This window comes from Lepidochelys olivacea (genome assembly GCF_965140295.1).
Source record: "Lepidochelys olivacea isolate rLepOli2 genome assembly, chromosome: 24".
In the NCBI taxonomy this organism is placed as follows: domain Eukaryota; kingdom Metazoa; phylum Chordata; order Testudines; family Cheloniidae; genus Lepidochelys; species Lepidochelys olivacea.
Genome location: NC_140434.1, coordinates 10,001 through 37,630, shown reverse-complemented (window position 1 = coordinate 37,630; position 27,630 = coordinate 10,001). Strand labels below are relative to the sequence as shown.

The 27,630-nt window shown below is 40.8% G+C and overlaps 1 protein-coding gene across 4 annotated transcripts; it reads right to left on the bottom strand.

Annotated features, from left to right (window-relative positions):
* Window positions 1-2,325: 2,325 nt before the first annotated feature.
* Window positions 2,326-24,744, bottom strand: KHDC4 (KH domain containing 4, pre-mRNA splicing factor). 4 transcript variants are annotated; one of them, XM_084613118.1, is made up of 14 exons: window positions 24,629-24,744; window positions 24,208-24,448; window positions 19,989-20,117; window positions 18,348-18,427; window positions 14,627-14,679; window positions 10,506-10,669; window positions 9,969-10,180; window positions 9,194-9,254; window positions 8,314-8,371; window positions 7,810-8,063; window positions 7,103-7,258; window positions 5,725-5,837; window positions 4,800-4,891; window positions 2,326-3,776 (listed from the first exon to the last, which is right to left on the bottom strand). In XM_084613118.1, the coding sequence occupies exons 1-14, from the start codon at window positions 24,718-24,720 to the stop codon at window positions 3,577-3,579; spliced, it is 1,905 nt and encodes a 634-aa protein (XP_084469244.1). In that variant the 5' UTR covers window positions 24,721-24,744; the 3' UTR covers window positions 2,326-3,576. The 4 variants fall into 4 exon arrangements, 3 of the variants coding, with proteins under 3 accessions (XP_084469244.1, XP_084469245.1, XP_084469246.1); XM_084613119.1 differs by having other exon boundaries at window positions 19,989-20,111; XR_014709393.1 differs by having other exon boundaries at window positions 3,719-3,776; window positions 5,725-5,809.
* Window positions 24,745-27,630: the final 2,886 nt, after the last annotated feature.

Genomic DNA, 27,630 nt, shown 5'->3' with positions numbered 1-27,630 from the left:
TGCTGCCATAGGCCCAGCGAGCGCTTCATGCCCCGCCCGCGCATAGGCCCGCCCCTTCCGTGCATGGAGTGCAGCGGGAGCAAGGGCAGCGCTGCGCCTAAAGGTGGGAGAGGGACTGTCCCTGACTCCTTCGCTCCCGGGCCTTTGTCTTTTGAGCAAATTGCTTACCTTCCTCGATTCTTCTCAAACATCATCTCCTAGTGAAAAGCAGCCTTTTGTGTATAACTTTAATAGGTGGCCAGGCTGATCAGCGGGGTGATCTTATGCAGCTGAAACTCACTTCCTTTCCCCAGCCACTCCACAACATCTAAGCATTTAATTTTAAAAGTAAATTTACTCTGCCAGTTTCTGGCTTTTGTACATTTATTTTTGCTAACAATGTAAAAAAGACTATCTGGTAGTTTCTACCTACCTCGCTATAATTAGCGAACAAACAAACATGGGTATGGTGAGATTTCAAAACACTGGAAAACTATTAGACCTAGAGTCTGGCCCTCTTGACTTTGATTTCAGTGGAACTACTCACCCTCTTAAAGTTAAGCATGTGCATAAATGTTTGCAGGACTGGGGTTTATTAAAAGTAATTTATGGGAATTGGTGTCAAGGTTCCCTCCCCACGCTGAACTCTAGGGTACAGATGTGGGGACCCCCATGAAAGACCCCACATGCTTATTTCTAGGAGCTTAGGTTAAAAACTTCCCCAAGGTACAAATCCTTGTCCTAGGATGGGTACTAGCTGCCCCCACCAAGTGAGTTAGACAAAGATTCAGGAAAAGGACCACTTGGCATTCCTGTTTCCCTAAAATATCCCTCCTTCACCCTCTTTCCTGGGGAGGCTTGAGAATAATCTACCAAATAGGTAAACCAGGTGAGCACAGACCAGACCCTTGCTTTTTAGGACACTAAAAACCAATCAGATTCTTAAAAAAACAGAACTTCATTATAAAGAAAAAAGATGAAGAAACACCTCTGTAAAATCAGGATGGAAGGTAATTTTACAGGGTAATAAAATTCAAAACACAGAGGATCCCCCTCTTGGCAAAACTTTAAAGTTACAAAAAACAGGGATAAACCTTCCTCTTAGCACAGGGAAAATTCACAAGCTAAAACAAAAAGATACTCTAATGCATTTCCTTGCTATTACTTACTATTTCTGTAAATTAGATGTATTATTCAGTAGGAGCTAGATTACTTGCTTGGCCTCTCTGTCTCAGAGAGAACACACACAAAGAGACAAAGCAAAAATGTTCCCCCCACAGATTTGAAAGTATCTTCTCTCCTTATTGGTCTTTTTGCTCAGGTGCCAACCAGGTTATCTGAGCTTCTTAACCCTTTACAGGTAAAGGAGGGATTTTATGCTACCTTTAGCTGTATGTTTATGACACTGTAATCTAGCTCCTACTGAATGATGCATCTAATTTACAGAAATAGTAATTATTCAGTAGGAGCTAGATTACAGTGTCATAAACATACAGCTAACTTACAGAAAGGTTTTTGCTTTGTCTCTTTGTGTGTGTTCTCTCTGAGACAAAGAGAGAGGCCAAGCAAGTATATTATATATATATATATAAAAAATTCTGATGCTACAGTTTTAAATTATATATATATATAAAATCAAACCCAATAATAAAAGTCCTGCCAAACCAAAGCACTACACTGCATACACAATTCTGCCCTTGTACAGAGGATATGAGAGAGAAGAAAAATTACATGACAGAAGTTAGTCACCTTGCTTAATGCACTACCAAAGGGGGTTCAGATATTGCAGTGTTGAGGGTAGCAAAAGAACCTAAATAGAACAGAACAAAAACTTCTATTTTTTTTAATCATAGACCAAATTTAAGTGGAGAATTTCCTTTAAATTTGTTTCTAGATTGCCTGCTACTACAAATGAGCAAAACTAAATGGTTCAACTGGTTTAAAAATATCCATTTTCTGATACTATTTTAAAAGGTGCTATGTATGTCCCATTGTTTTTCTGCTCCTTTGCACTGTCAACGCACAAAGTTCTGTCAAATGGAAAAAAATAAGCTACTGCTAATGTCCAGTTATGGTAGTCTTAGCTACCTGTAACAATAAAAAGGTACAATATTTTCAGATAGAAGAGTGATTTTCAAGTTGTGTCCCATTAAAAACAGTTAATAAGGTTTTAAAACCTTTTTAAAAGCTTTTCTTAGTGAGTAAGACTATTTCACCGAAGTCTGTGTCTGTTAAAACACCAAGTTAAGGGCTAGACAGAGGTGGTCACCATTCCAGCCCCAGGTGCATGTGCTGTACCCAAGAAAGTTATCTGACAGAGCTGAAGAAAAAAGATGGAAGCAAAAGGAATATTTGTACATTTATTTATAAGGAAATTATGTTTCTATAATTATTTACAACATGTAGGAAACCAGAGAATAAGTTTATACAAAGCCAGCCAGCCTGCAAGGTAGTCAAAATGTGTAAAAGTTACACTTATTACAATACTTCAAACTATTACTCATGTTTCAAATGCAGACCCGCACCTCCATTTACATTGTGTCCCACCACACATTAGTGGATTCACACATCAATGTTATCAATACAAAAGAGTAATCTTTTGGCAACAGCTTGCCATGATAAGAAAGGCCCCTTTGCAGTTCCAGTCACTGTAAACAATCCACAATTTATTCAGAGGTTTCGCTTCTGTGCTTCAGTGTAATAGCAGTGCTTGCAATCAGGTCTTTGGAGATACACAAACCAGGATGCTATATTACTTTGTTAAACAGTCATAAAACAAAACTGGTGGAATCAGACAGAAATTAACAGACTGACACCTTCATGACAAGTAGTATCACCTGGACCAGCTGAAGAAGGTTAGAGTGTACATACCACTGATATACCAAGTATGTCGAAGTATTAGTAGCAAGCCAAATCCATCCAAAATAGAAAATGGGGAAAACCTATATTCCCCCCCCCAACCCCAAGAAATTTGCCTAGAACCAAAAGTTATTTTGAGTTACTGAAATTGCATTTTGGAATTAAGCAGGGTAAGGGGGGTAAGAAACACACATGGGAGCAGCTTAAAATAAATAAAATTAGCAATTTAAGGAAACATGATCTTAAAAATTAATCGTGTAATGCATAGATTTTCCTTTCTCCAGTGAAAGTCCAAACATTGAGGACATCTGTTGTCACCACTGACCAACACAAGTTGACAAAAGGAAAATTACTTAAAACAAACACACAAAATCTGTATTTAAGTCAGCCTGGCTGTCTGTCTCCATTTCTCAAGCTATCCAGGGCAAGTGGAAAATGCAGGGGGAGCGACATACCTCCCTGTTCTTGTTCTGTGAGCACATTCCCTCACTGTATAAAAAGTCCGTGCTGCACTGAGTTTGTGATTTCAAATAACTTTTCATAGATGACAAATTCACTGCAGAAATATGGATTGTAAAAATATAATAGAACCCCTTTCAAAAGGGAATAGTGCACCTTTAGCAGCTTCTGCAAAGGTAAGAATAATGTACATTTGCAAAGTTCGTTTTGTAATATACATGCATTATTGCTAGAGGAAAAAAAGGTGTAACTGAGGGTACAAAAACTGTTCTGTAGCTTCTATGGTGCCATCCAAAATGGCATCTGTTGTTTAGCTCGCTGTTGTGAGGAAGGATACTGGTATCCCAAACTCCATGCCTGTGAAAAAGTACTTGCATTTTTATGGCCACCATGTTCCTCTTCTTCATCTGATGAATCTCCAGTATAAGACACCAATCCAAACCCCTTTTCAGCTGTTTTCATCTTCTTAGCTGGATGATCTAGAGGGAAAAAACACATCCCCCCCACCCCCCCCCAAGAAGGAAGAAAAAGATAAAAATACCCCAAACAAGTTAATAAATAAAAAAAAGACGTTAATTATAAATTGTTAGTTGGACGCCATTTTGAGGTCACAGGGTCAGTGGTCACCCAAGGTCGGATGTCACACGAGACAGCACCAGCAACAGCACATGTGATCCATCAGAACCATGTAAGAGAGCAGAGAAAGAAAAAAGAAACACAAAAGAAAGGTAAAGTTAGCAAATGAGTTTAAGTGACAGCAATTTCACCGTTAAGAGATAAATATGTAAAGAAAAGTCCAAATTTAATCATAAGAAGTCTAATACAATGGCAAACTCTGGCATCAATATTGGGGAAAAACTGAGGTTAAACTAATATACTGTGTCTGCAGCTCTTGGATACAAGGAAATGTGCAACTTTCAGGGCACTTACAAGAACAAGGATTTAAAATGTTCTCTCAAGTAGCGAATATTTGATGCTACAGAATCCTATGAAAAGATGGAATCCACTAAGGATTTCTGTTAGTTGTGGACCACTTTGGGAGAATGTCTACTAGACACATGGCTTACGTTAGTGATTGTCTTAATATACAGAGCTATACAATTTGAGCCTGATGGGAATGTAAAACTATATGATATACCAGTGTTACAGAGCAATTTCTTATCAGCTGTGCCTGGGCGGATTATCAAAATTAAAAAAAACAAAAACAAAAAAGAGGCCTTCCTCTTTCTTTCAAATTAGGAGTTACACATATCACAGTTCCCAAGGTTTTTCTATCATTCACTTAAATATTTACCTTAGCTCTCAGAAACTAGGTATCTCATGTAAGAAATGCATGGTTTAAAGCCAGTGGAACATGCCCATCTTCTCACTTAGAATTGCAATCCCAAGGACAGCCCAGAATTGACTGGGCATTTCCGTATTTGCCAAAGTCAGCATTATATCAGTACCTTGCAAGTCAAGCTTGCTTTTGCATATGAATTTGTTTTGTCCATTGTGCTCACCGTGGTTGCCCAATAAGGACCCCGATCCATTTCTTTCTTCGGATTCGGTTTTCATTCCGGTCACTGGAAAAGCTGGTGGAGGCATCAACTGCCTGTTTTAATAAAAGTATTATTTCATTAAATTAAATAATTTAGTAATGTTTAAAATAATTATTGACCTACTTGATTAATTTAATTATTCAATAATTAAGCAATATAAAGTATTGGGTTAGGAGGGATTTAAGGGGGGGGAGGGGTGTGTAAAATTATACAACATGGGATTGGAGTGAATTCTAACATCTTGCTAAAGATCTACCAGAAACAGATTAATATTATCTTATGATTTTAAAGGAAAGATCCTGCTTGCATGATGTTTTCCCCATCAAGCACAACAACAAATTAGGTAGACGGGCCATCTCACGGATAGCTCACCATGATTAAGTTTCCAGATAACTTGACAATCTGATCCCTTATATTTCAAAATACCTAAGAAAGTTATTCACTTAGTTCTAAAGAAGATTTGAGAGTTTTTAAAACTTTACCAATATCCCAGATGTATTTTTTCATGTCCTCAAATAAGATCTAGAACATTATTTCTCAACCTCTCTGAACTGGCAATTCCTCATTTGAAGTAGAAAAAAAATATGGCAACAACTTCACATTTAGTAAACATCTCCGTGAGAAGCAAACATAATTTGTGAGTGTTTCAAAATGTTCACAGAGAATACTTAACCTTGAAGGTAAGGGTGTGCAGGGAGTGGGAACCAAGATCATCTTTAGATAAGAAAATTTTCAGTGCCTCACAACCCTTCTGATTGGCTTTTGTGACCCCTGTGAGGGTCACAGCCCACAATTTGAGAAACACTGATTTAGAAGTTCAACTTTTCTTTAGGATTAACAAATATGACTGTAATCCTTTCGTACTTTAGTTAAACACAACATTTACCTGTCCCTCTCTCTCTCCTTTCCTGAGGAACTTGCTGGCTTCGATCCCGCCCCATCGATTTCACTCTGACTGGAGAAGCCTGTACCTAAATTAGTCATATGAATGGGTCCATGCTATGAGCAGAAAAACACATGGCATTAGCAAATCTACAACTATGTTATAAGCTACAGCTCCTTAATGAAAATGTCAGGAAGACCAACCTTTCGGAGTATATTGCAAACTACAGACTGGGTTTAATATTTCTAATTTTCTGGGTCTAATATTTTTGTGATTGCCCTATACATAAGGGATCAGGAAATATCTACTGCTCTCTAGTGTAGTTATTCCAAATGCTTTTCCCTACTGTATCCTGAACAAGGTAACTTATGTATATAAACATCTATGAATTGTCACAAAGAATTTTGTATTGCATCTGTAATCAGTGTCTAAAGCCCAAATTTTTAAAGGTATTCAGACTCTTAAGTGCTTTAATCCCTTTTGAAAATTAAATTTAGGCTCCCAAACCAGTTATATGTTGCAACGCTGAGCACTGCAATACCTAAACAATCTCGGCCCAAGTGCTGAGGTAGAAGAGACCTTACACATCATCAAACCCATCTTCCCCACAATGCTCGATTGTACTACCATTAAGCAGCCAGACAACTATCTACTTCCTTCATAGGCTAAAACAGAATGCTACTTGAAACACCAATTTTCACGTCACATACATTTGTGGGTGCAAACATGTCTGCCATTTGAGATTCTGATCCTGAGTAATTTTTTAAGTGTTTTCTGCCAAAATAGCCTTTTAAATGCAAGTTTGGTTAAATTTTACCAGGGGCAATTTGGACTCAGGAAAATACTTCAGGAATGAGAAGACACTTTTCCATGGTGGAAACTTCCCTTACACATGGAAGTGTCTGAGGAAAAGTTGTAAATTATTTTTTATTAAATTAAATATGGCTGTTTGTATGGAGTAAGATTTTTATCTCATAACTTTATGCCTCATGCTATCTCAAACAATTCCTCCTAACTACTAAAACTTCTAGAAATCTGAATAGAAGATTCTGGAAGCAATCAATATACTTTGTCTCACAACAAAAGCAACAATTGTTTTTCGTTATGGAAGACTGTGAAAAGGAAAGATTTAATTTTTGTCTGAAAGAAATGGGAGGCACTAGATGCAAATGGTGCATCTATTCCAAAGAACAGAAGTGTGAAGTCTCATCTTCATCACTCATGATTAAATTTTAAATTCTATTTAATAATTCACTAGCATCTCCTAAAGTGACAGTCATGAAACAACTCAAACTATATTAAGAATGATCAATTTACAGCCAAGTCTCTTCGTAGGGAAGGGAATTGGAGGCAGGTACTAAAATTGCTTATTTTATTCCACCTGGTATCCCAGGAGTCCTGACTCTCTCTCATCTGGTAGCTCCTCAGTGAAGCGCCTCTTTTGGCCCTGAGGCTGTGGTTGGACTTGTGGCGGTGTAGCAGTCGGCAAGGTTGTTTTTACTGGGGCCGCAGGAAGAAAAGGCCCACTCAGCGGACTCTAGTGACCACAAAAATTAAAAATATAGCATGTAAGAATCTGATATTACACTAACAAAGATAACGGTTTAAACTAATTAAAGTTTACACAAAGGAATAAAATACCTTCAGTACTTTCTCCTCATAAGTACTAAAAAGGCAAATAATTTAAAAATTGTATTTAGTTTAAAGGCCCACTAAGTAGCAAAGTTGTGGAATGCTATCTTAAAGTGATAGCTATTCAAACCTACTCTACCAGTGCAACTGTAGTGCAGTTTATGAAAATGCCTGTGGTAATTAAAATTATTTCCAACATTAACACAGATAATGGGAATTCAAGAAATTTCTGCCTGACTAATGGATACATGCTATGAATGGAGTTGTCATCTCTTAGGTGATTGTAGCAGTACATGACTCAAAGAGACCCAGCAAAATAGCAGAAGTATTTTATACAAGCATATCCTGAAGAAGAAAGTCATCTTGAGTCTTAGAGCTACTATAAAGATTTCTCTATTAGAGGCAGAAACTTGTTAGCCAAGAACTTTAGGCCAAGTTACGCATCTCTTTCTCTACCTGGCCGGTGCTAGCTGGAGGTTGTACTTGTGAAATTGGGTACTGTGTGGGCACAGGTGGTACTCCTGTGGGTAATGTTGTCAACACTCCAGGTGCCAGTGGCACTGCAGGTGGTACTATGCCTGGTACTCCATAAGGTGGTTGAACTGGCTGCTGAGGAGGAGGAACAACAGGGTAACCAGACTGGTAGCCATTGGATGGATAGTATGATGGCTGAGGAGGTATGCTATTTATAGCAGCAGGTTGTGTGAAACCTGGCGAGGAGAAAAAAAATAAAAATAATTACTTCTAAATCAGCTGCAGAATCTAAAAAAATGTAATTGACGAGGAAAGGTAAAGAAGGTGGGCTGTTGTTCACTGAAGATAAATGAGGGAAAAGACTTTCAAAATTGACAGGGAAAAATAAGACTGTTGCCCAATACCATCTGACTGGAATATATGTAAGTGTAAATATTGCTCATAGAAACAATGTAACTTGCAAACTTCAAAGATATTAACACATACCTGCTAAAGGTACTGCAGTGGTTATTTGATTGACAAATCGGGAGTATTCAGCATGAACCTTCAAAGGACATTAATAGATTAGCAAAAAAATGTATACCATGAACCATGTCAGACTAGCTCTTAGTGAGGCAAAGAATATTTCTTACTACATATTTATCCAGCAACTAGCACAATGTGGCCCTGACTCTGGGTTCTACCAAGAGCACAGTAATGATAATGAACCAAGCAATAAAAGGAAAAGGACAAAACTAAGTCACAGGTATGGCATGGAAGCATGACAGATTTTTACCAGAGATGTACTGCTGGAGTCACTAAAGATTAGATATAACATTCTGAAATATTTTTATCCTTAGAAGGGTGCAGAACTCCTCTGGCGGGGGGTGGGGAGTAAACTCCTCCGCAGAACTCCTCCTGTTCCTGGACTGCAGCAGGGAAGAGTGAGAGAGCTCTTCTCCCCCGCGGCTGCAACGGGGAGAGAGAACTCCATCAGCCCTGGGGCTGTGGCGGGAAGAGAGCAGGGCTAGAGAAGTTCCACTCTCCCCGCCGCAGCCCAGGAGCAGAAGGAGTTCTGCTCTCCCAGGGCTGATGTGGGGAAAGGGGAGCTCTCTCGCTCTCCCTGCCGCAGCCCAGGAGCAAAAAGAATTCTGTATCCCCCACTGATTACTGGGAGGGCCCATATCGCTGCTTCCCCGTCTTGCACACACCCCCTGCTCAAAGCCAGTTGTTTCCTTGAAACATACCACCACCACCACGTCAAAGCTTATGAAAAGTTTTGCCGAGAGCATAATAAAAGCAGTTACAACACTGAGGCATAGCAGAGCTAAAAGGGACCCTGAAATCTCATATTTATGGGAATAAGCCACCATTAAAAGTCACTTACAGTTTGTAATAGATTCTCACAGAGCTTTTTGGCAGCTGCCAGACCTTCTGGTTTTGGATGACTGAAAAAACAAGAGTCAGAAACTTGAAAAAAAGTGCATTAGTGGTCTTGCTCTTTTATGACTGAATTTTATGACTAGGCTTGGGTGCTTCTTCCTCTTTACTTCCTCCATTGGGTAGCGCAGTTCCAGGCCTTTTCCCTCTCCCTTCATATAGGTGATCAACTGCTTGTCTGCTCAACAGCACATCTAGACCTCTGAACTTTCATTTAGAAAGTAAATGTGCCCCCACTTCCTCTTACAATGAAAGTTCAAAGAGGCTCAGCTGCTGCAGGAAGTACTACAGAGGTCAGTGACCTGATTGAAAGAAGAACATTGCGTTTTCCTTTTAAATTCTACCACTTGTAAGACACTATCAGTCAACATTAAAAGGAAAATTCTACATTCTTCCTGTAGTCCATCTTCTGCTCTCAGTAACAATTTGACGGTGCTTAGAGTATATAGACGTAGTGTTTTATGAAACATTTAAACGGGGGCATAACATCTCTTTCTAAACAAATCCAACTAGAACTACACGGTACTGTGTTCTTGTGCAAAGCAGTAAGTTAAGATTAAACTGCATGCAATTTTACCTCTTAAGAAAAGCAGTTGCTACATTAGACAGTGTTTCATTCAAGCTTACTCAGCTGTCAGATGAAGATATTTCTATGCTTTCAGCATAACCTGAAATTACATTCCGAATGACTAGATCGCATGGCTTCTTAAAATTACCCATACCTTATGTAGATGTACATAGGTTCAAAGGCTTCTCTGCCTGAAGCTGGCTCTATGCAGCCTGAGCCCTTCCCACGTAGGAAGACCTTGGCACCAGTCTCAATTTGAATGTGTTGTAAGTAGGAGCAGCCAGGCCCTTCCACCTTTTCCTTCACATTAAATGTAGGTACAGCATGTTCCAGACCAACAAATAATTTGTCCTGAACGTAATGCATCTGCAAACATAAAACAGTAGACAGCTAATCATTCCATGTATAAAGTTTACAACTCATTTCAAAGGATAACTATTTGACTTCTGTTGGAGGAAGTTTAAATGTTGGATGGTACAGTCAGTCCTCTGCTCTTCTGTAAGTAGGACTGCTCTCTCCGTCCCCTTCCTCTAGGAGGATGGTATCAGCAGAGCCCCACTTTACAGACTCCACCTTGTTAATCCTCCAGTTACCACAGCGAATAAGAGTTTAAAAAGACAAATTTACAAATGGATAAATCTTACAATATGAGCATAAAATACTACAAGAATCACAGGTATGCATTACATACCCCTGATTGGAATGGAGGCTTCTGGCCAACAGCGGAAGACAGTTGGGCAATGGGAGCAGGCTGGTGATAAACGGTAACTGTAGCTCCATTGAAAGTTGGACTGGAACCAGTGGCAGCTTTCACTACTCCATTAGTAATTATTTCTTTAATTCGGTTTACAGCTCCTGTTGGGTATAACATAATACCACTTTAATTTCAGGAAAAGCATCCTACCAAATGACTAGATCTTCGGGTTCTTCATACTTTAAATCCTTTCTTTTGATTGGACTATCCAAGCCAGAAACCTGCTCTTGCTGTAAACAATATGTGCATTACTGGCTTGCCTGATGTTAATGCCTTGATATTACATACACAGGAGATCAGCCATGTCTTTTCTATTTCCAGAGTGCCAGTGCCAATCCTTACACCAAGTAGATGCTATATTCCCAAACCAGGGGCTGTTTGAAACTGGAGCATTCTAATAAAACTTTTCAGAATCCAAACAAGTATGCACAGGTTGCAAAAACAAAAAAACTACCCCAAACAACCCAATGTTGGAAAGTCTTCCAGGAGCACTAAACTGCTTCCCCAGATCTGTTTCATTCTCACCTCTTCAGCAGAGTTCCAACCCTTAAAGTGACACGGTGCTAAACAAAATACAGCCCTGGCATTCCAGTTAGTTTACACAGAAACAAATACTCTACATTTATACTAGTATTATACACATGCTAACTTCGGAGTGCTAAAAGAACACGTGGACAAGATACCTGAACAAAAGCAAACTAAGGCAACTGATACAGTCTACTCATTCCCTGTACTGCAATTCTACTCCTGGGCCACTTAATTTGCCACATCCTAACATTATTTGTTATATTATTTGTTTAAATATCATTTAAATCATGTTGCCACTACTCTACATACATTTAGACTACTGAAAACTAAGTCATCTTGAGGATTTTACTGATTTTATGTAATCCTTAGCAGAAGAGAATCACTCTTACTGATACTATTACTAGAGAGATGTTTGCCTTTATTTCCATAATAAATGTTAAGGGTTTTTATTTTTTGCTAGCAATTTTTCTCCAGATGAAACTTGGGGAGTGACTTCACCCAGGAGAGAACAATTTTCTTAATTTTCATTATCTAAAAGATCAGAGTTTTAAAAAAACACAGGTGTTTTTAGTGCTGTTTTCTCATCATGAACACAAGTACCTTTCACATGGAGCTTAAGATCACATTGTTCCGGAGATTCAAACAAATCATTATTTCTCCATTAAGTTAATCATTCCCAACTGACTTTAGTCAGTTATTAATTTAACACTTAAACAAGTAAAATTACACATGCTCTCAGGGATCATCACCATCATCTGTGAGAAACAAAACAGGAAGCATACCACCCATTGATTAGAAATCCTAAAACGAGTTAAAAAAAAGTTCCACAGCAACACTTTCCAGTCTCTAATATGAAGAGTCCATGGGCCTGGCCTCATCCTTAACACTACCCATTACACCACAGTGAAAGTCTCTTACTTGTGAGTTCTCAACCTTTACGATTTTTTTAACTAGTTTCCTATTTTTCAATCTAGGTTTTGTTTTTCAAAATAGGCTAAAATAAAAGACTTGTTTATATTGGGGAGCCACGTGAACATTACATTCTGGTAAAAACATTAGAACTTAATAACTCTGGTTCCAGCTCATTTGTGCATCCTAGATTTTGCAAACTGAATTTTGCTATCAGTATGCTTGGAGACAGAATACTAGTTCAGAATTTCAAAGTGAGCAAAATCAAAATGCTTGAAATTAAAATATAAAAATACTGAAAGCTCATGTTAAAGGAGTCTATGGTTCCAGATGCAAAAAAAAGCCCACCATACCTCATGTCAGGGTTCCTTCCCCACTCTGATCTCTATGGTACAGATGTGGGGACCTGCATGAAAGACTCCCTAAACTTATTCTTACCAGCTTAGGTTAAAAACTTCCCCAAGGTACAAACTTTGCCTTGTCCTTGAACCGTATGCTGCCACGACCAAGCATTTTAAACAAAGAACAGGGAAAGAGCCCAGTTGGAGACGTCTTCCCCCAAAATATCCCCCCAAGCTCTACACCCCCTTTCCTGGGGAAGGCTTGATAAGAATCTTTACCAATTTGTACAGGTGAACACAGACCCAAACCCTTGGATCTTAAGAACAATGAAAAATCAATCAGGTTCTTAAAAGAAGAATTTTAATTAAAGAAAAGGTAAAAGAATCACCTCTGTAAAATCAGGATGGTAAATACCTTACAGGGTAATTAGATTCAAAACATAGAGAATCCCTCTAGCCAAAACCTTAAAATACAAAAAGACACAAAAACAGGAATATACATTCCATCCAGCACAGCTTATTTTACCAGCCATTAAACAAGAGGAAATCTAACGCATTTCTAGCTAGCTTACTCACTCACTTAACAGGAGTTGTAAGGCTGCATTCCTGATCTGTTCCCGGCAAAAGCATCACACAGACAGACAGTCAGATCCCTTTGTTTCCCCCCCACCTCCAGATTTGAAAGTATCTTCTCCCCTCATTGGTCATTTTGGGTCAGGTGCTAGCGAGGTTACCTTAGCTTCTTAACCCTTTACAGGAGAAAGGGTTTTGCCTCTGGCCAGGAGGGATTTTATAGCAGTGTATACAGAAAGGTGGTTACCCTTCCCTTTATATTTATGACACCTCATTTACAAATATAGATAAAAACGATGTACAGAATCACAATGTAAATGCAAGCCACACTATCTCTATATTAGTCATTAATGCAACAGCATAGAACAAATAAATATGGTTGATATGGAGCCAGATATTGCCCAGGTACAGTCCAATGAACAGAGGAGCAAAGGTCGCTTTACCCCATCTTTGCAACCGCTGAATTCAGGCCTGGTCCAGGGACTGGCATGGCCCACAACTGCTGTTCTAACCTACAGCTGTTACCCCCACAGCTACCTATGGAGCTGCTCCACAGCCCAAAATATCCTAACCACAAAGTGATCCAGCAATATTCCAACGTTCCATTATAATGGGGCCTGCAAAGGAGAACAGGATGTGGTGACCTATGCTGGCCCTGTGCCAAGAGAATTCCCAACATGGGGACCCAACAGATGTTCTGGCCAGAACTGGGGTCCTTGTGTCAGACTGCAAGTGGTAATAAGATGTGTTTTTTCTCCCCAGTTGGGTGATCTATATTAGCAATTATTTAAAAATATTTGTATGTAGAAATTACATAATTGAAATCTGCATACTTTGATAAATCTGTACATTACAGGAAAGGTTTCACACTGGTTTATCAGGATTAGGGTGGGCATATGAGGACTGCAAGTAGTGTAAAGGAGGGAAACTGGGAGGGCGAACTGACAAGAAGAGCAGATGTGAAGTTGAACAACTTTATTTATTCCTTTGCTTTTTTTAAAATTTGTGTTGGTGGGCTATGCAATCTAGCCTCTGTAATTCAAAACTCACCTTTTGTAACACCACCACCGAGGGCTCGTCTACACTGGGAGTTTACATTGGCATAGCTCTGTGTCTCAGGGGTGTGAAAAATCCACACCTCAGAGATGTAGCTATGCTGACCTAACCGCCGGTGTAGACAGTGCTAGGTTCATGGAAAAATTCTTCCATCAACCTAGCAACCACCTCTCAGGGAGGTGGATTACCTTCACAAATGGGAGAACCCCTCCTGTCAGCATAGACAGCATCTACACTGAAGTACTATAGTGGCGCAGTTGCAGTATGGAAGCTGTGCCGCTGCAGCGGTTTAAATGTAGGCACGTATCCTTAGATTTGAATATACATGACCAGAGAGAGGGCCTCTCCACTTATGCCCCACCATGCCAGTTCTTGCTGTGTCTCACCTGCGGACAGATGACAGATTATTCCTTTTTATAGTGGGGCTGCACCTGAGCTCAACAAGTCACACCTTGTGGTCCATCAAAGCCTTAGTTTGATGACTTGTAGGATGCAATGGAAAATGCTTCTGTCTTTTCAACCAACAAGGGATTTACCATTAGTGCATGAACTGTTACCTTCTCCCAGATAATTTACAGCTCATAATAAAAATATATATCAAATTAATAAAAAAACACAATAATACAGGACACAACATTATGTATTACTTACTGTCAACTAGCTCTCGTGTCTGCCCCTGGACATGGAGATACAAAGGCCGATCCCTATTAAAAGAACACCAAAACATTCTATGAAAGCACTGACATCACCATCCAGTAATGAATTCATCCCAATTCCATTACAGTTTTGATAATGCTACATAGTTTTCGTTCATAAATATAACAACAATCCCTGCTGAATTCTGAGAGAAATGGCAGCAAAGCAGAGATCAGCAGCCTGAGAAAGTGTAAATAAAAGTAACTGAGTATTTCTTAACTACGTATTTTTCATTGAATTTCATGACCCCTTGATAGGCAAAGGGATACAATCTACATAAAAAAATTCAGAAGTTCCTTGTTTGAATGAATGAAGACTCCCTAGATTAATAAAACCAGGAACTTGAAAAATATAATTAATTTTAATCATTTACATTGCATTTACTCTTTGGATTTCACTTATCTGGTTCAATTGCCCAAGCTTTGTCAGTTTCACTTTGTGGTTTGCATATTAACATGCTGCCATCTCCCAGACTTTTATTGTGACAGGTCTACCAGCCCAAGAGATGGCAAGCTCCACACCAGTGTGCTCCTCACTAGGAGTGACATCTTGGCTCTACTGAAGCCAATGGCAAAACTCCCATTGACTTGGGGCCAGGATTTCACTCTTAACAGCATGCAAGCCATAATCCAGAGTTCCATAAGGAAGCGCATAACATCTCCCACACACATGCTATTTAATAGTGCAGCAAAATATTAAATATGCATTTATAGATCTGAAAAGTGAAACTCCACCCTGGTCACATTCATGAAGGCACCTATCCTTGAGCTGGTTATGTAAAGAAAAGGTTCCTCGAAATTTACATCATGCTGCAATTTCATCAACAGCATTATGATAAACTACTAATTTAAAAAGAACAGGAGTACTTGTGGCACCTTAGAGACTAACAAATTTATCTGAGCATAAGCTTACATGGGCTACAGCCCACTTTATCAGATGCATAGAATGGAACATATAGTAAGAAGATATTTATACATACAGAGAACATGAAAAGGTGGAAGTACCCATACCAACTGTAAGAGGCTAATTAATTAAGAGGAGCTATTATCAGCAGGGGGAAAAAAAAAACTTTTGAAGTGATAATCAAGATGGCCCATTTCGGACAGTTGTCACGAAGGTGTGAGGATACTTAACATGACGAAATAGATTCAATTAGTGTAATGACTGAGCCATTCCCAGTCTCTGTTCAAACCTAAGTTAATGGTATCTAGCCTGCACACGAATTCAAGTTCAGCAGCTTCTCACCGGAGTCTGTCCCTGAAGCTTTTCTGTTGCAAAATTAATCACTCAGTGACAGACTTAAAGGTGGCAGAGAGGCTGAAGTGCTCTCCCACTGGTCTTTGAATGTTATGATTCCCGATGTCAGATCTGTGTCCGTCTATTCTTTTGCATAGAGACTGTCCGCCCCGGCCAATGCACATAGCAGAGGGGCATTGCTGGCACAATGGCATATATCACATTGGTAGATGTGCAGGTGAACGAGCCCCTGATGGCGTGGCTGATGTGATTAGGTCCTATGATGGTGTCACTTGAATAGACATGTGGACAGAGTTGGCACTGGGCCCCGCTGCAAGGATAGGTTCCTGGGCCACTGTTTTTGTTGTATGGTGTGTGGTTGCTGGTGAGTATTTGCTTCAGGTTGGGGGGCTGTCTGGAAGCGAGGACTGGTCTGTCTCCCAAGATCTGTGAGAGAGAGGGATCATCTTTCAGGATAGGTTGTAGATCTTTGATGATGTGCTGGAGGGGTTTTAGTTGGGGGCTGAAGGTGACGGCTAGTGGCGTTCTGTTATTCTCTTTGTTGGGCCTGTCCTGTAGTAGGTGACTTCTGGAATATGAACAAGAGGCTGCCTGGCAGCTCTCTAACTCCACATTCTACAGGCAATTATCCTCTGATCCCACTGAAGATTACCAAAAGAAACTACACCATCTGCTCCAGAAACTCCCTGAAAAAGCACAGGAACAGATCTGTACAGACACATGCCTAGTACCCCAACCAGGGGTATTTTGTTTGCTACCCAAGATCCATAAACCTGGAAATCCTGGAAGCCGCATCTCAGGCATTGGAACCCTAACAGCAGGATTGTCTGGCTATGTGGACTCTCTCCTCACGCCCTACGCTACCAGCACTCCCAGCTATCTTAAAGACACCACTGACTTCCTGAGGAAACTACAATCCATCAATGATCTTCCAGAAAACACCATCCTGGCCACTACGGATGTAGAAGCCCTCTACACCAACATTCCACACAAAAATGGACTACAAGCCATCAGGAACAGTATCCCCGATAATGCCACGGCAAATCTGGTGGCTGAACTTTGTGATTTTGTCTTCACCCACAACTATTTCACATTTGGGGACAATATATACCTTCAAGTCAGCAACACTGCTATGGGTACTCCCTTGGCCCCACAGTATGACAACATTTTTATGACGGACTTAGAACAACTCTTCCTTAGCTCTCGTCCCTTAACACCCCATCTCTACTTGCACTACATTGATGACATCTTCATCATCTGGACCCATGGAAAAGAAGCCCTTGAGGAATTCCACCATGATTTCAACAATTTCCATCCCACCATCAACCTCAGCCTAGACCAGTCCACACAAGTCCATTTCCTAGACACTACTGTGCTAATAAGCGATGGTCACATAACAGTCAGTAGGTTTCCGGTATAGGGTGGTGGTTATTACTTACCTACATGCCTCCAGCTTCCATCCAGGACACACAACACGATCCATTGTCTACAGCCAAGCTCTAAGATACAACCACATTTGCTCCAATCCCTCAGACAGAGACAAACACCTACAAGATCTCTAACTACAATACCCACCTGTTGAAGTGAAGAAACAGACTGACAGAGCCAGAAGAGTACCCAGAAGTCACCTACTACAGGACAGGCCCAACAAAGAAAATAGCAGAACGCTACTAGCAGTCACTTTCAGCCTCCAACTAAAACCCCTCCAGCACATCATCAAAGATCTACAACCTATCCTGAAAGATGATCCCTCACTCACAGATCTAGGGAGACAGACCAGTCCTCGCTTCCAGACAGCCCCCCAACCTGAAGCAAATACTCACCAGCAACCACACCCCATACAACAAAAACACTGTGCTTATGCTCAAATAAATTTGTTAGTCTAAGGTGCCACAAGTACTCCTGTTCTTTTTTCTGATACAGACTAAAACAGCTGCTACTCTGAAACCTACTAATTTAAAGCTTCACTTGAATCTCAAAGCAAGAATTCCTAGTCTCAATGTAAATAAATTATTCTTGAAATGCTCATAATACTACACACTGAAATACTTGACAATAGAGATAAACCTTCACATGTACTAAAGTTCCCGGGAGTAACTGAAAGCAGTTTTGATTTCATATTAGTTCGACTATTACCATAGTTATTTAGTATTTGCACTGCTGTAGCGATTAAGAGCCCTAGTCATGGGCCAGAATCCCACAGTGCTAGGTGCTGTACAAACACAGCTAGACATGCAATCAGTATTTCAGCCTGATGATAATTAGCCTATTAAAAGCCTCCATAATAACCACTATACCAACTTACTCTGCTACATAACAGAGAATCTTTGAGGGTAACTATATATATATATCCACATATATATATATATCCACATAAGTATCCAACCATGATGCCAAATAATTTAAAAGAACTACAAACCCAGGTGCTAATTTTGCTTTCTCCTCCACAGTCATGAACCTCCCTCGAGTAGAGACAGCTGCTCCACTCAGACGACTTATCTGTAGACATTAAAAAAAAAAAAAAATCAGTTATGAGTAAAGCCCTGCTTGAATTGCAGGATGATTGTAAAATAATTGCTGCTGGGTTGAGGACAAGACATGGAAAATAGCAGAAAAGTAATCACAGACCTTTATTAATTTGGCCAGAGAAGACCTACTTGTTTAAGAAAAATTTGCTGGAACAATATAAACACTCAAGTATTATGTTACACCTGCTAATTTATTTTTTTGGAAAACCAGACATTTTGCTGCAACTATATTACTGTCATTAATGCATGGAGCTGAAAGCATGAGTCGCAGGTGCCTGGGGCTAACAGCAGGAGCCCCGGGTGGCTGACAAAATTGGGGTGGAAGCTTAATATTGCAGGATCCACAATGTTGCAGCCTTAGTTATGAAACAAGTGGAAACTGAAATAGGGACCAGATAGTCAGTGAAAATTAAACTGATTAAATAAAGATATGGAAACACTTTAGTATGAAGAGAGATTGTAAAGACCAGGACTGTTGATTTTAAAGACATTACCTGATAGAGAGATGATAAATACTATACAAAAGTTACATTGGGCACTTCAGTTTACCTTTAATTATACAAGACAACATTAAATTATGTTGAAAAAGAACATATTTAAAGCTGAAAAAAGGAATTTTGTTTGTTTGTGGTACAAAATTACAAGGGTTTCTTTCCCTTTTTTTTTTTTTTTTTTTTAAAAAAGGGGACTACAAATCCTCTGGGTTCAGGATACAAGCGAACCTCTAACTAATGGGCATCAGCAAGACACCTCTTTCAGGGGCAATTTATTTCACTTCGTTTCTTACATCTTCATTTGAAGCTTTGGATATTGGCCACAGTCAGAAGTCCAGAATAGATGGACCAGTGTTCTGATCCAGTATAGCAATTCCTATATCTCTACAAAGACTGAACAGAGGTGTTGCCTTTATAGGCAAGAGAAGGAAAAACCTGATGAAGTGAGCTGTAGCTCACGAAAGCTTATGCTCAAATCAATTTGTTAGTCTCTAAGGTGCCACAAGTACTCCTTTTCTTTTTAGGAAAATCAATGCATTTAAAAATGTTCCAGCTATGTGAGTAATCAAAGTCATACTCAAGATAAATAAGACCATCTGGAACAGAAGGTACTTCTATTTTAACATCATAAGCAAGATTGATTTTTATTAGTCCCTAGAAGATAAGAGTTCTAATCTAGTTGTTCACCTCTAACAACATGGATTCCCTCAAACTGGAACATTAAAACTAACACATTGGAGAGCTGAATGTTGCTCCAATCACAGGTGCTACCATGTCTCAGCATGAGGTCTCTCTGTAAATTATTTTGAATATTTTTACAAGCAGTCACATATTTCACTATTCTGTCGCATAGTTTCAAACTCAGAATCTAGTCACTCTGGCCAATAAGTTACAATGTGGCTTATGGACCCCTGCCATCTCCCTACCCACAACCCAAACACTTTTTCTAGGAACCTTCCCTGAATCGACGAACATTAATCCTTTTAAACTTTAAAAACAGTTGAAAGCCAAAGAATTAGATACAGCTTTTTTACACACCTCGTCCTGAGTTTGTCCTCTTGTCAACAGGTTTCTGCACGTGAGGGGCACATCATTGATTTCCACTTCTGCTACTACAAGGTCATCTTTACTTTTGCTTGTGGCCGAACTTTTCCCTGGGGCCTGTAGCTTCAACAGACCATTACAAAACTTTGATACACGGCAATACTCTGTTGCACTATACAACAAGACAACTTGACCAGGATGGTCCTTTAACACAAATAACAATGTTGTCTTTTTGTATCTCCTTTCACACTCTGAACTCATTTGCTTTACAGTAAAAAATTATTGGTTATATCTAGTATTCATTATTTACCTAGCTCTTCACATCTTCAAACATCCTGTATAAATACCAACTGATTAATCATTTTCAACACTTCTCTGAGATGGGTATTACTGTTTCCATTTTACAGACAGAGAACCTGAGAAAGGAAGAGCTTTGTGGCTAAGGAACTGGATTCCTGTGAGACTTTGGACAAGACAATTTCTATTTGCCTCAACTCCCCGTGTGTAAAATGGGGAAAATACTTTCTTTCACACTTAGTGTAAACTGTAAACTCTTCCAAGATGGGACTGTCTTTACTATGTGTTGGTACAGTGCATAATAAAATGGGGCCCTGTTCTCAGGTATAGTTTCTAGAGGCTATAATAAGACAAATAATCATGATAACAAAGGCACAAAGAGGTATAGCTGGAGGAGGTTACAATCACTTTAGAGGACAGGATTAGAAATCAAAATTATCTTGATAAATTGGAGAACTGATATGAAATTAACTAGATGAAATTCAATAATGACAAGTGCAATGTCCTAGACTTAGGATAGAAAAATTAAATGCACAAATAGAAAATGGGGAAGAACTGGCTAGGCAGAAAAGGATTTGGGGTTATAATGTATTACAAATTAACTATAAGCCAATAATCTGATGCTGATATAGTTGTGGGATGTATTAACAGGAGTGTCATACGTAGGTCACAGGTAACTGTTATGCTCTGCTTGGCACTGGTGAGCACCCAGTTTTGGGCACCACACCTTCAGACAATATGGACAAACTAGAGAGAATCCAGAGGAAAGCAACAAAAATGATGAAAGGTTTAGAAAAACCAATTTACGAGGAAAGATTAAAAATACTGTGTATGTTCTGTCTTGAGAAACAACAATCAAGAGGGGAACCTAATAGTGAAATACATGGTACCATTGGTCTTTATGGAAACCAAGTAAATTAGGAAACATTAGAAGTTACAATACACTTAACAATACTCAAAAACATCCAGAGAGTGGACACACTTCATGCTCCTTCCATGGTGATTTTGAAGACTGCTTCAAATCAATATACCTTCTCATGTTTCTTTCCAGGAGATGCAAGCAACACCCTACTGAGGCCAAAAACTTCAGATCCTCATGTTGGAGCCCGTATCATGAAACAATAGAGAATGAGGTTCTGTGATTGTTTCATAGGAGGTTAAACTCATCAACCAATTTCACCAGTTAGCAAAATTCTGAAGATTCCTGGGAGAAAGGAGATCTTAGAGAAATGTTTACTACATAAGCCCATATAACAAATTTTCAAAGCAAGTTTTAGATAAACCTTCCATCATTTCAATATTTTTACTCGGTGAATAAGGACTCTGACAAAATAAGGACTAAAATTTTTAATGCAACTTCACAGCACTGGCTCTGTTAGATTACGAAAACTTGCTGGAATTGATGGTTCTTTCTACCATCAGCAGGTACTGGAAATTACAGCGTAAAATGTACCATAAATATCCACAGTTTTTAAAGAAACGTTTATTAACATTACATGTCAACTGGCTAGAACAGGGGGCTAGGAGGCAGGAACACCTGAGTTCCAAATCTGGCTCTACCACTGACTAGGGGGTTCCTTTACACTACAGCTGGAGGTATAATTTCCAGTTCCGGTAGACACGTCTCCTAGCTTTGATTGAGCTAGCATGCTAAAAACAACAGTGTAGTTGTGGCAGTGCACTCATGGCACGGGCTTAGAGTCTCAGACGGAATTAATACTCAGAGAGCTAGACAGTGCTGCTGCCCATACTGCCTCAGCTACACCAACATTTTTAGCATGCTAGCTTTATCAAAGCTTGTTAGGATATGCAAGGGTTAAGTAAAGAGCTGGGTAACCGCTAGCATGGTATTAGAGAGGAAGGCATGGGCAGGCACTCTCTTCGTTTGATAAATAAAGTGCTACCCCTCTCCCTTCCCTTCCCCTTGTTAAGGATTAATAAGCATTACAGCTGCATAAGGAATGTGGGGATCTAAAAGATATTCTTTGCATAAAGCAGTATTATCTCCCCCTCCCTTCCTTCCCCAGCAACATAAACGAGTTTGGGGTCTGTCAAGGTTCCTTCCCAACTCTGAACTCTAGAGTACAGATGTGGGGACCTGCATGAAAACCTCCTAAGCTTATTTTTACCAGTTTAAGTTAAAACTTCCCCAAGGTACAAACTATTTTCCTTTTTCCCTTGGACTTTATTGCTGCCACCACCAAACATCTAACAGATATATAACTGGGAAAGAGCCCGCTTGGAAACGTCTTTCCCCTCAAAATCCTCCCCAAACCCTATACCCCCTTTCCTGGGGAAGGCTTGATAAAAATCCTCACCAATTTGCATAAGTGAACACAGACCCAAACCCTTGGATCTTAAGAACAATGAAAAAAGCAATCAGGTTCTTAAAAGAAGAATTTTAATAGAAGAAAAAGTAAGAGAATCACCTCTGTAAAATCAGGATGGTAAATACCTTACAGGGTAATTAGATTCAAAACATAGAGAATCCCTCTAGCCAAAACCTTAAAATACAAAAAAGACACAAAAACAGGAATCTACATTCAATTCAGCACAGCTTATTTTCTCAGCCATTTAAAGAAAACAGAATCTACCACATACCTAGCTAGATTACTTAATAAGTTCTAAGACTCCATTCCTTTTCTGTCCCCGGCAAAAGCATCACACAGACAGACAGAGCGAGACTTTGTTTCTACCTCCCTCCAGCTTTTGAAAGTACCTTGTCTCCTCATTGGTCATTTTGGTCAGGTGCCAGCAAGGTTATCATAGCTTCTTAACCCTTTACAGGTGAAAGGTTTTTTCCTCTGGCCAGGAGCGATTTTAAAGGTGTTTACCCTTCCCTTCATATTTATGATAGGGTCATGGCCCCTTCCTCCCGCCCCTGTGAACTGCTGATTAAGGGAAAATGTGGCTATAATTACTGCAAAAAATGTATCTTCAAGGTAAAAATTATTTGTAGAATATGCTTATGCTGTAAACAGTAATAGGGGTGGGGATAATTATATCCAGTATATAGCTATTAATAATCATTGTATGGGCATTCATATTACTCAATAAGGGTTTTGGGGGTGTTGCAGTAAACATAGATATTTACATATTAACTTAAAATTTAAAAAAAGTGTGCTGTAACTAATTAAGTGCTTACTCGACAATTGGGTTGAGGGGAACAAGCACCGCAATAAAGAAGCGCATCTACTCAATCCCCCGATGGGTCAGCCTGCTCAATCTTCTATCAAAGCTGGTGTGTGTATGTCTACCTTAACTGGAAATTACACCTTCAGATGTAGCATACGGGTACCCTATGTGAATTTTTAAGCAAGTTACTTATGTTGTGTATGCTTTTGCATCTGTACAAAAAACTTCTTGTGAGGATTCCTTAATTAAGGCCCTGAACATGCCACTAAACACATGGCTAACTTTAAACATGTGAGCAGTGTGGGCTCAAAAAGGCTACTTGTTAAAGCTTAAAGTTAAATATGTATTTTTATAGGATTGAAGAATTAATATGCATAAAGTATTTTGAAGAAGCTATAAGTTCAAAATATTACTAAATCAAGTTAAACTTTTTTTTCTTGAGGAGAGTTGTAGAACTGATCTCTCAATAACTGAAGCATCTCAGTTTCTAAAGTCTTCTGAATACAAAGTGGGGTCTTTCTATTGAAATTTGTATCATCCAAGTCCCAACATGGAGCTTCCTGTTCAATTATTAAATTTCCATTATGTTTAAATCATTTTAATTTTTTAAATCTTATACTCTTTTTAGAAAATTGACAAAATATCTGAAATCTTTCACAGTTCACTGGACTGTGCCTTTGGCCTTAAACCCTAGACACTAGGTATCTTGGTAGCAAAGTATATTCACGCATTATAGCAGACATAAAGGGAGGTGGACACAACCCCCTACCCTGCCACTCACTTTGTCTGTAGTGTTCGCTGTTGGTTTCAGTTTTCCTTTAGCCATGAGCATCGCATTGATTTTCGCTGCCACAGCAGCAGCTGCATCCAGAGCTCCTGAGGGGGCCGCAGAGCTTTCGGAACCCTGCACACCGGAGACGCTATCTCCGCTGCTCTGGAAGGGGCGGCCAGGCAGTGGGGCCGAACCAGGAATAATGAAAAGAGCAGGAGACGGACCGGGCTGGTCCCACTTACTGCGGCGCCTGGAAAACAAAACACGCTCAGCTTCATCTCAGCTCCGACACCCCCCCCTCCACCGAAGTCTCCAACCATCTACCCCCTCCCCCAAACTGCAGGGACCGTCCTCGGCCCGGACCCCCCCCCCGTGGAAATGCTGACTCCAAACCCCCACCCACCAACCAGACTCTCAAGTCCCAGCTCACCCGCCAGCGGCCCCAGAATCTCGCTGCCCTGTGCTCCCCGCTGACATGGCTCCGACCCGGCTCAGCCACCTCCGCTCCAAACTCTTCGTCATTTCCGCCAGCCCAGAGCCAACTGACGCAATTTCCGACCGTTGTCATAGTGACCGCACAGTTCCAACGACTTCCGGTGTCCGGTTCACAGGAATCCTGTCCGTGGCGGTGTGACGGCAAGTTCCGGTCACTGTTCCTAGTGGGATGTTCTCGATTGGCTTAGCGATCCGGTCCGGTAGTGTTCCTGTTATATTATTTGGCTTACCAAGGCACTGTCGGTCACTGTTCACGGCAAGACTAGGACGTGCAGGGCAGCAATGGGTTTAAAATATCAAAGTTGCATCTCTGTTTCCGAAGATTGAGGCGGATCGTGGCTCGTTCTCCGCAGAGCTGTGGGAGAGAGCCCAGGGTGGGGCTAACAGTGCTGCGGGACGAGATCGAGGGGCGCTATAGCACAGCTCTGGGCGGAAAGGGTATGCTGCACGTTTCTGAAGGTTAAGTTGCTGCAGAGCGGCAGGAGGTGGTGAGTTATTGCCCTAAGCCTCCCATGCTGAGCCTGTTCTTCTCGTCAGCCTACTTTCTGCCTTTAATCAATGGCTGCTAGTTAGAGTAGCCTGTGGCAAGAAGTGGTAACACCAGGGATGCGGCCCCCAGAAGGCAAACCCAGCACTCAGGAGGCAAACCCAGCCCCCCAAAGGCGATCCCAGCCCTCTGAAGGCAATCACAGATCCTTGAAGGCAAACATGGCTGTCAGAAGATAATCCCAGCCCCCAGAAGGCAATACCTCAAAGGCACTCATGGCCCCCAGATGGCAAACATGACACCCAGAAACCTATCATGGCCTCCCCTAAGCCTATCACAGCCCCCCCCCTGAGAAGGCAATCACGGCCCCCAGAAGTCAAACAAAGCTCTCAGAATGCAATCACTGATCCCAGAAGGCTCACAGCCCCTAGAACTCAAACACAGCCCCCAGAAGGCGATCACAACCCCTATAACCTAATCATGGCCCCCACAAGGCAATCACGGCCCCCACAAGGCAAACAGCCCCCAGAAAGAAAAGGAGTACTTGTGGCACCTTAGAGACTAACAAATTTATTTGAGCATAAGCTTTTGTGAGCTACAGCTCACTTCATCGGGTGCATTCAGTGGAAAATACATTGTGGAGATTTATATACACAGAGAACATGAAACAATGGGTGTTACCATACACACTGTAAGGAGAGTGATCACTTAAGATGAGCTAATACCAGCAGGAGAGCCGGGGTGGGGGGGGGAGAAAACCTTTTGTAGGGATACTAAACTATCTAAACTACTACATGCCACAAGGGCCACAACAGTGGTTCCCTTAACCCACCCAGCAATATTGTTAATTGATCCAAGTATACTCTTAGCCCAGCAGAAGAATCTGTCCTGTCTTGGGGCCTCTCCTTCCGCCCCTCCACCCCCACGAACATGATACAGTTCTGTGGTGACCTAGAATCCTATTTTCGACGTCTCCGACTCAAGGAATATTTCCAACACACCTCTGAACAACATACTAATCCACAGAGACCTTCCTACCAACACTACAAAAAGAAGGATTCTGGGTAGACTCCTCCTGAAGGTCGAAACAACAGACTGGACTTCTACATAGAGTGCTTCCGCCAACATGCACGGGCTGAAATTGTGGAAAAGCAGCATCACATGCCCCATAACCTCAGCCGTGCAGAACACAATGCCATCCACAGCCTCAGAAACAACTCTGACATCATAATCAAAAAGGCTGACAAAGGAGGTGCTGTCGTCATCGTGAATAGGTTGGAATATGAACAAGAGGCTGCTAGGCAGCTCTCCAACACCACTTTCTACAAGCCATTACCCTCTGAGCCCACTGAGGGTTACCAAAAGAAACTACAGCACTTGCTCAAGAAACTTCCTGAAAAAGCACAAGAACAAATCCTCACAGACACACCCCTGGAACCCCGACCTAGGGTATTCTATCTGCTACCCAAGATCCATAAACCTGGAAATCCTGGACGCCCCATCATCTCAGGCATTGGCACCCTGACAGCAGGACTGTCTGGCTATCCTCAGCACTCCCAGCTATCTTTGAGACACCACTGACTTCCTGAGGAAACTACAGTCCATCGGTGATCTTCCTGAAAACACCATCCTGGCCGCTATGGATGTAGAAGCCCTACACCAACATTCCACACAAAGATGGACTACAAGCCGTCAGGAACAGTATCCCTGATAATGTCACGGCAAACCTGGTGGCTGAACTTTGTGACTTTGTCCTCACCCATAACTATTTCACATTTGGGGACAATATATACCTTCAAGTCAGCAACACTGCTATGGTTACCCCCATGGCCCCACAGTATGCTAACATTTTTATGGCTGACTTAGAACAACGCTTCCTCAGCTCTCGTCCCCTAATGCCCCTACTCTACTTGCACTGCATTGATGACATCTTCATCATCTGGACCCATGGAAAAGAAGCCCTTGAGGAATTCCACCATGATTTCAACAATTTCTATCCCACCATCAACTTCAGCCTGGACCAGTCCACACAAGAGGTCCACTTCCTGGATACTATGGTGCTAATAAGCGATGGTCACATAAACATCACCCTATACTGGAAACCTACTGACCGCTATTCCTACCTACATGCCTCCAGCTTTCACCCAGATCACACCACACGATCCATTGTCTACAGCCAAGCTCTACGATACAACCGCATTTGCTCCAACCCCTCAGACAGAGACAAACACCTACAAGATCTCTATCAAGCATTCTTACAACTACAATACCCACCTGCTGAAGTGAAGAAACAGATTGACAGAGCCAGAAGAGTACCCAGAAGTCACCTACTACAGGACAGACCCAACAAAGAAAATAACAGAACGCCACTAGCCACCACCTTCAGCCCCCAACTAAAACCTCTCCAACGCATCATCAAGAATCTACAACCTATCCTGAAGGACGACCCA

Bases quoted from the DNA above. Each gene is read 5' to 3' on its own strand.
- KHDC4 (XM_084613118.1), bottom strand. From the start codon at position 24,720: ATGACGAAGAGTTTGGAGCGGAGGTGGCTGAGCCGGGTCGGAGCCATG. The intron at 24,449-24,628 runs GTGAGCTGGGAC...TTTGTTTTCCAG, and splicing joins GATTCTGGGGCCGCTGGCGG to GCGCCGCAGTAAGTGGGACC. The intron at 18,428-19,988 runs GTGTGTAAAAAA...TAATGTCTACAG, and splicing joins GAGGACAAACTCAGGACGAG to ATAAGTCGTCTGAGTGGAGC.